Source organism: Bactrocera neohumeralis, chromosome 5 (genome assembly GCF_024586455.1).
Source record: "Bactrocera neohumeralis isolate Rockhampton chromosome 5, APGP_CSIRO_Bneo_wtdbg2-racon-allhic-juicebox.fasta_v2, whole genome shotgun sequence".
NCBI lineage: Eukaryota > Metazoa > Arthropoda > Insecta > Diptera > Tephritidae > Bactrocera > Bactrocera neohumeralis.
Window position 1 is genome coordinate 42,204,775 of NC_065922.1, and position 8,932 is coordinate 42,213,706.

The window sequence follows — 8,932 nt, forward strand, 5'->3', positions numbered from 1 at the left end:
AAAACCATTGCGGCGAAAAGAGCATTAAAGAACGCGTCTGTTTTGCACTGCACAAAAAGTTCGGTGGTTTTCTTAGCATAAATTCCGCAAATTGTAAGGAAAATGTTAAATAAATACTCATATATATCTTAAATCACTATTTAGGCATAAATAAACTGACACAGTAAAATACACGCCGTACATTAAAAACTATAGTAAGTGTAAATTCGGGATGTAATGGCGGTTTATGAATGAATATTTACTAAACATATTTTTGCGTATTTTAGCTTGTGCCGCGAGGTATAACTTATAAAAAATGGATACGCTATTCGACCAACTAAAAACAGAGACGCCGGCAAATTTGAAAACTGCCGAGTCTACAAATATACGTGAGTTTATAAAGGCTTCTAAGAGGTCACCTTCTCCTGAATCACATACAAATTTGCAAACTCCCAATAAAATAAAGAAGATATCGACAGAAACCAAGCCTTTAGATAATGCTGCGGTGCGTCGTGAATCAATGCCTCCACCTGCGACGACATTTGTCAGGAAGAATATAAGCAAAAGTCGCAGTTTATCACCTCCAAAAGGCCTAATTGTAAGACCATTTAAAGTTCTCTTAGAGAGGAAAAAAATTGAAAGCTCAGATTGTAAAAATCCGAAGCTTACTAAAGCATCAAAAACTACAACATTTACCAAGAAAGCAGCGGACTTTACTGGATCAGCAGTAAAAAATGGAGAAAAGTCACCTAAAAAGTCAACACCCACGAAGGCACAACAAAAGCTATTCGATCCAGATGTGCTTGTTAAAGCACAACAGTTAACAAATTTTAATGTAAAACGCTGTAAGGTGCGTTTGTTAAGACAGGATTTAGCAAAACTTAAACAAGAGTTCCATGCAAAAGAAAAGAAACAGACGCAAAATAAAAAATCATATCTTAATAGCGGTAAAAATAATAAAAGCAATAGAATTCTACCTTCAGAAAAGTCATCTAATTCTAAACATGGCGGAATTTGTGATGAAAAAGAATCCAAACATTCAGCTGGGTTTTTCATAAAAATAAATGCACTTACCCGCTCACCCAAGTCAAAAATAAAAGCTGAAGGATTCCTAAAAGAAAAAAGGTTATCACAAAAGTTGAGTGCTGGAACAATTGCGAAAAAAGTAAATGCAGCCGCCGCAATTTCAAGCACCAAACCAACTAAGTTTACGAGAACACATCTTATAAAAATGTATGGCAAACGCGTATTTTGTTCTCGTGTTAAAATCGAACGGTGTTCGCATCCGATGATGTTAATATTTGAGTCTAATGCCCGTGCTCGCCGGTTACAAGCAAAACGATCAAAATCGAAAAATCTGTCTGTCTCTTTTCGCGATCAGGTCGAAATATTTGGAGATAGCAGTGATTCGGAGGAAGCAGATATGAGTTCGGTATGTGATCCAGATGTAGCGTCTACATCGGAAGCTGCCATGAAATCAACGAATCCGGTACCGATCTCTTTAACGGTAACTCCAGCTCGTCTCAAAAAAGTGGAAAATGGTAAAGTTGTCGACGATATCGAATTAGACCCCTCGCTCTTTGTTGTTCCAGTAGTTTCAAGCACGCCATTTGCTTCGCCAGGTAAAAAAAAGCGTGAAAAAAAATCTTTTAGTCCACTAAAAGGGGATGGTACGCCCAGCCCACGCAAAGAACAGCTTAAATTGGCGAACGAAAAAATGCCTCCAAGTAGCTTACGGCGATTAACTGCGGCTGAAGTTGACGAGGAGGACGATGAAGACGACGAGTGTGAATATATAGGTAATGATGAGTTCTATAAAAAAATTTCTCCAATTGAAGCATATTAACTATTTTTTATATCTGTTGAAGTGCCCATTGAAATACCTGAACGTCGCATATCTCGAACTAGTTCCGCCAATACCATGGATGATGTTGTTCCGGAAAAAACTAATGAAGCATCAAATAGTGATTTAGAACCTACACCTATTGACGCAATTGACAATACCGACACTGTTCAAGACACATCAGGAGAAAGTTTCGCATCGGCTGTGGATAGTCCGCTCCCTCCTAGCACCAATCAATCTAGTAATACGGAAGCTGAGGCAATGAAAAATATTGAGAACTTGACCACCACTGACAAGGTTATCGATGAAATTAAAACTATTGAAGATAATAAAAATGTGGTAGGGGAAACAATACAGCAAACAATAGACGTGGACTTAGTAGAGCTTCCCCAACTTACACCTATTGATTCAGTGTCACCTTCTCAGTCGTTGAACGACATTGTCAACACTTTTATGTGCAATGAAAATGCTGTTGGCTCAAAGGAAGCACTGCAAACAATGAAGGATGACATTGAATTGAGTTCGAATACAAACAACATCTCCGACCTAAAAACAAATGACAACCAATCACCTGAGAATATTTGTATAACCGATACAAAATTGCGAGATACATTAGACGATGACATATCTCTACAGTTGTTTGTTGATGGTAATTTATATTCGCTTTTTGAAATTTGCCAGTTTTATTTTTTGCTTTAAATGAAAAAAACTTTTCTTTACAGATGATACCACTGCTAATTCAAATTTCTTAGGGGACAGAGCAATAGAAGATAGTGAAATAGTAGACGGAATTGTAAAGGAACGAATTGATGAGATTTCTAAAGATAAGCATTTGGGTTCTACTGTTGAAGCTACGAACCTTTTGAGCTCGAAAGTGACAACCGAGTGATAATTTAGCAGTATGATCGTTAATTAATTAGGTACCATACAAAAAAAAAAAACAAAAAAAACACAAACAAAAACATGAAAAGTAATTCCGCAATTCATTTTGTTTATAAAACCCTCTTCCTTCTCACCCTATGTTTTAAGTATACACACGTGTATTTGTGTATTTTACATTGAATAATCGAAATTAAAACCAAGACAATTTGTTATACTTATGTTTGAAATTCTTGCAGGCGTTTGTAGTTGTTAGTGTTTACTAGCCAACTATTCGGTGCCTTTATTTTTGCAATGATATTGATCGAATATCATTTACTAAAATTGCGTTATCTTTCTTTTTAACGTTTGTACATAAGACCATTACTGTTTCACTTAGTTTAAAGTTACTTAAAGTAATTTAATGAAAAATGGTTATATCATTATATTAATATTGCTAAATTTGTAATTTCATTTACGAAGAAAAATGTTCGAAATTTTACACGTAAATTGTGTAAAAGTACGAAAAACATATACAGTCTCCTGTATACAAACATCTACAAATGTAATTTCATCCAAGTTTTGGACACTTAAAGTATAAGTTGGTTTTATAAGAATTTCACAATAAAATAATGTCCGTACCGATAATTGCAAAACAAAATATATAAATAAATTTGAAAAATATAAATGTTGGTAAGACTTTTCCTATATATGTATATTGCGTAATTTAAATGTTATGTACGTACCTTGACTTGCTAAATGATTATAAACACACTGCCGATATGTGATTCGTGTCTTCATCTTCAACTAGCGATTTTTGTAGTTTTGGATTTCTTTAGAGCATAACCTCTAAATTCCAATGATATATAATAAAATTGAATTGAAATTTAAAAAAAATTAAATAAAGTGATCATAATCTAGTACTTTGACAAGATAAATCGTATTTGAAAGAGTGAGAATTTGAGAATTTTTGATAAATAACTTTTGTTGTGGAGGTTATCTAATCCACGTCACCTGACGGTAGTCCCAGGAAAGCTGCAGTTTCGATGGGGGGTGCTACTGCCGGCAAAATATTCCTCATGCCCATAAGGACGGCGATGAGCGTTAAAAAACCCGTGCGTTAAGAAGTAAAGTTGGCTGGAGAAAAGAAAGAAATTGTAATTTTTCTGAAAATATCTCGATTGAAGTGGCTTCGAAGTGTGCGAACTGGGTGCAGATTGCACAGCCGAAGGGGCTAATGTCACCGTAGTGCTTTGGCAGCATGGGGTCAGGTAACTTGTGGCCCACTTCCTGTGTATCTTAAGGCTCTATTTGGACTCAATGCCAGCACGAGTTAGGATGATACTGTGCAACTCTACTGTTAGCAGTTGCTCCAGTGATGACAAACTTAACCTTAAACTCACCAATAAAAACAGGGTTAGATCGCCGAAATAACAGCCAATGGTTGACAAATCCGGGTCGATCCGGGTCGGTAACGTAGGTCCGGCTGTTGTGGGAATTGTTTTTGAACAATAGTTGCGGGCTAAAAACCAAGCTAAAATGTCCCTTAGAACTTTGTCCGGTTAACCGTTATAAATAAGATCGAAATATTTATGTTTTATATGTTGTATTTTAAAAAGTGGTCCAAAAGTCCTTTTCTTTGGAAATTTGTTTACGTCGCGAACCCTCAACCCAGTGCACAACCCTGCGGAGGGATGATTCGCCTGCTAACTTTAGATCGCCTTCAAACGGATGTCTTTTGGTTATCCAGAAGATACTTGTTTTAAGACCGGAGGTCATGAGCTGCTTAAGCCATATGTAAAATAATCGTTTCTGGCTACTACCAAGTGAATGGCAGTCAGAGAACTTTCCTCACTTGCGTGAAATTCTACACAAGACTCCATCCTTCCTATATATGACTCCATCCTTCTTTTACCAGAGTGTACATTTGTTGACGTACGCTGATGACATCGATATCATTGGCTACAACCGCGCCATTAGTTCTGCTTTCTCCAGGTTGAACAATAAAGCGAAGCAAATGGGTCTGGTAGTGAACGCGGCCAAGACAAAATATCTCCTTTCATTAAATAAACAGTCGTCGCATTCGCGACTTGACTTCCACGTCACTGTTGACAGTCATAACTTCGAAGTCGTAGATAATTTCGTCTATCTTGGAAGCAGCATTAATACCAACAACAATGTCTGGCTCGAAATCCAACGCAGAATAACTCTTGCCAACAGGTGCTACGACGAAATGAGTAGGCAATTGAGAAGTAAAGTCCTGTCTCGACGAACAACAAAGACCAAATTCTACAAGTCACTCATCATCCTCGTCCTGCTATATGGTGCATAGGCATGCATGATTCGAGATAAAGGTTCTGCGCAAGATTTATGGTCCTTTGCGCATTGGCAACGTCGAATACTGCAGTCGATGGAACGATGAGCTGTACGAGATATACGACGACTTTGACATAGTTCAGCGAATTAAGAGACAACGGCTATGCCGGTATGTCGTTCGAATGGATCAAATCACTTCAGCTCCGAGAGTATTCGACGCATTAGCCGCCGGGGAAGCAGAGGAAGACTTCACTCTATTGTAAAGATCAGATGGAGGATGACCAGCGTAAGCGGTGTCGATACCAATAAAGAAGCAGAAGGCAAGTTACCTTACCGGATATCAACCGAACATGGATAATAAAAGTTGGTTGGTTATAGCAGACTTCAACGTGCACCACATTATTGTCTCTCAAATAATAATATGGTGAGGAATGATTTCCAAGACAGTTGAGTAGTTACCATAGCCAACACTTACATATGTAACAAAGTAAACTCCGTCTACTTCACGGAATTCACTCAGAGATTTCACAAGGCGATTGCGTCTGTTACTCCCATTTCATTCTTATTGAGGTATAGCTGAAATCCGTCCTATGTAAACTCTAATTGGAATAGATCATTCACTTTCTAAGATATTCATTTGAAATTGCATTTATTAAATAAATCAATTTTGATTAGCCTGAAAGTGATGTGGAAAGTGTTGTTGGTATTCAAGTGAAAATATCACCTTTCCAAGCGAATGTATCTTTAATATCGTCCTCTAACAGGCAATAAATTTCATCAGTTTCCAATGATTCAACACCCATTGTTTTCCAAAACGCTTTGCAGCAATTTTTCCATTGTCTCAAGTTATAGAATCCACAAAATCGCTCCTTACTATCCTTAAGCAAATCCATGAAAAATGGGAATATCTCATCGGCTTTCAACTTGGCCAACATATAGCGGGCCTTCTTACGGTTCAAGACGTCACCGAGTTCCCCATAAATTTGCTTTGCACGTGTGAAAGCCTGACGAGCGGGTCCTTTTTCTAAGGCGTTTTCCGCATGAATCTTGCCTATAGCCACAAGCGCTTCGGCTTCTCTGCTTTTGGAACCACTCTCTAGTCCATATTTTAAAGCTCTTTGCAGTTTCAAAATAGCACCGTTTTTATCCTTGGAGCTTGAAAATAATTTTCATTTAATTTGAGTACATAAGGACCTTAAGGGAGAGTTAGATTCGGGGGAACCGAACATTAGATACTCTAGCAAATCTTAAGGTTTTACAAAGTCTGCAATAACCTAATAATCGAACTGTACTTTGCTTAAGTTAGCTGATTTATTGCCTGAAGTATTCCTCATTAAAATCAACACAACTATTTATTTAGGGACATAGGGCAGATATGAACGGATTTCATTCAGTTTATTCATAGGTATCGAAATGTGCTCAGTAAATACGCCTAATGCTAATTTCATGAGAATGACTTACATATTGACCGATGTATCCGGTAGAATGAGATCATTATGTTTGACATTGTAGTTAGGAAAATATATAGATCCTGTCTCTTATTCGGGAACTAAGAAAAATTTCTTAAAATGTGTTTATTTATTAATAACTATTAATGCAGTTTTTATCTCCTCGCTCGAAGCGTAGCGTTATCCTTTCATGGGTCTGTTTAGATTTGAGAACAAAAAATCACAGAAGCGGTGGCTGCAAGCCCGCCTAACTTGAGGACTTTTTGGTCTTGGCTAAGCGGTAGCTTGCATTGGGATGATTAAGCTTTGGACTTGGAAATCATAACCGTTAACCCATGATTTTTCACCAGTTATGACCTTCTGGTCCAGATCTGGCTCGTCGCTGACTGAGTCCAACATCTCCAGGGCAATGTCAACGCGAAGCTGTTTTTAGTTGAAAGCAAGCAATTTTGATACAAACTTCGCGGCGACCCGACTCAGCTGTCAAAAACTATCTAAACATTTAAATCTGGCCGATCTTGTCAGCATAAATAAAGGATATGAATACCAACATTAAACAACAAAACAATCAAAAATCGATAACAAATTCAAAATTCGCGATATATGATTCATGACTGACATTTTTTTTGTAGATAGCTATCTTCCTTTGAGCAATACCGTTATTGGGAGATGAAAGTGAAAATTAGTAAATGATTTGTTCGTATTTTCAACGAGTTTAGTCAAGGTAGTTCGAGTCGAACACATTTCCTTTCTCAAATATCTTAGTTTTCGGACAGACCAACAGCCATTTAGAGTATGCGAGAGTATGACAATTTTACTGAATTTTTTACTTACTTCCATAAGCATATCCCCTCATATAGAAATAGATCAAATAACTGTTTCAGATCGGTCACCTCGTTCCCCGAGGTCATATCTTTCCGCACTTTTAGCAGCATTTTTGAAGCAGCATCAAAATCTTCCGATTGCAACATGTATTGAGTCCGTGACAGCAGCGCACGTATGTATTGAATTTTATTCTTCTCTACACCAACTTTGAAAACGAAAAGGTTGATTAGATAATTAGAGATTTTAAATTACGAAAGGTGACTGAAAGTGCCCATCATAGCCGCCGAGATTGTGTGAAAATTTTTCCACATGGTCTCTAGTTATGATGACGATCTCTGCTAACGGTAAAAAACTACACATTGAAGGTGCCCATTTAGATTATCTCTAAGGAACGGCTTCTAAACAAGGAAGAAAAAAACTACTGGTTTATCTACAGATCGAAAAAAGTCGATTAGATCAGATTATGATTCACCAAGATTTGCCGTCATTCTAACGAACGCGCACACTATGAGACGCCGAACGCCTTGAAACTACTTAAATAAAATTATAGTCTACGTCTAACGTGAAAGATACCCACAATTGGTACCAACTCTGCCCTGCTCAGGTGACCATAAAACAGATATGTGTTACCAGGGATTAAAAACGGTAACGGGCTTTGTGTTGCCAGAAAGGAAAATACCATTGAGGCTAAAACTCGAAAGACAAAAGGGTACAATTTTGGGGAAGTAACTTACTTTCAGCGATGGTTATTGTAGCTTTGTGCAACAACTCCTCCGCAGCCTTGGCATCTTTCTTTGCCACAACGCTTCCATAGCGCAACAATAATTCAGCGAATTCACGTCCCGCCACCAAGTGCAACGTCGGATAAACACCCCATTCACGTTCGGTTATATAGTCTGAAAGCCATTCTTCATTTCGGCTCAATACCATCGCTTTTTCCATAAACTTGATTGCATTTGGTAAGGAGTTTTCTGCAAATGAAAAATAAATTAAAAATTCGTTTATGTTAATTTTGCTGTTCGGCAACCTACCACTTGAACTATGAAATTTTGCGGTTTTAAAATATATGCGAGCAATCGTTTCCTCAGCATTGTGATTAGCAATGCTTTCAATATATTCACAGATTGGTATTATTACACTATATATATCCTCGAGCAGCCAATCGAATTTAAGTTTGTGAGGTTCCAGCAATTGAATAATCTGATGAAGGCACATGGCGGTCGTTTTGTAGCTCTGTGCGTGGCCAAGTATATGCACATTCTCGGCGACACGTATATTCTCAAACAGCGCCATTAAGAGTTCTACATTATCGCAAACACGATCTCGTATGACTTTAGTTTCATAGAAGAAATCTTCTTTTTCTGCCAAGTTTTTCAGGTGCCCAGCACCTATTTTGCAGCCTTCTTCATATAGTTCCTTCACTAGAGCACAATAGATGGGTCCCTTTAGTCGCCGTGCCTGAATATAGTCGAGCTCAACGAGTTGAGAACGAATTTTTTCACGATTGTAGAAGACTACAGCTTTCCGGATCGGCATTTTGTAACACACTCCTTGAAGATATTCACAATTTGTAAGTATGTAAGGTATATAATTAGGTATATTAGTAGTAATTCAATTGTCCCTTTGTTTTATTTCGAGTCGAAGTCTGGTCTGTATTGGTCTG

General features: G+C 37.7%; 2 protein-coding genes across 2 annotated transcripts; one reads left to right on the forward strand and one right to left on the reverse strand.

Moving 5' to 3' along the window:
• The first annotated feature begins 20 nt into the window (after window positions 1–20).
• Window positions 21–2,784, forward strand: LOC126759968 (uncharacterized). Its single transcript, XM_050475266.1, has 4 exons — window positions 21–194; window positions 267–1,778; window positions 1,848–2,471; window positions 2,545–2,784. Exons 2-4 carry the CDS (start codon window positions 296–298, stop codon window positions 2,709–2,711), a joined length of 2,274 nt encoding a protein of 757 aa, XP_050331223.1. The 5' UTR covers window positions 21–194; window positions 267–295; the 3' UTR covers window positions 2,712–2,784.
• Window positions 2,785–5,677: 2,893 nt separating this feature from the next.
• LOC126759999 (uncharacterized) lies at window positions 5,678–8,932 on the reverse strand. Its single transcript, XM_050475315.1, has 4 exons — window positions 8,301–8,932; window positions 8,004–8,240; window positions 7,279–7,474; window positions 5,678–6,151 (listed from the first exon to the last, which is right to left on the reverse strand). The coding sequence occupies exons 1-4, from the start codon at window positions 8,803–8,805 to the stop codon at window positions 5,704–5,706; spliced, it is 1,386 nt and encodes a 461-aa protein (XP_050331272.1). The 5' UTR covers window positions 8,806–8,932; the 3' UTR covers window positions 5,678–5,703.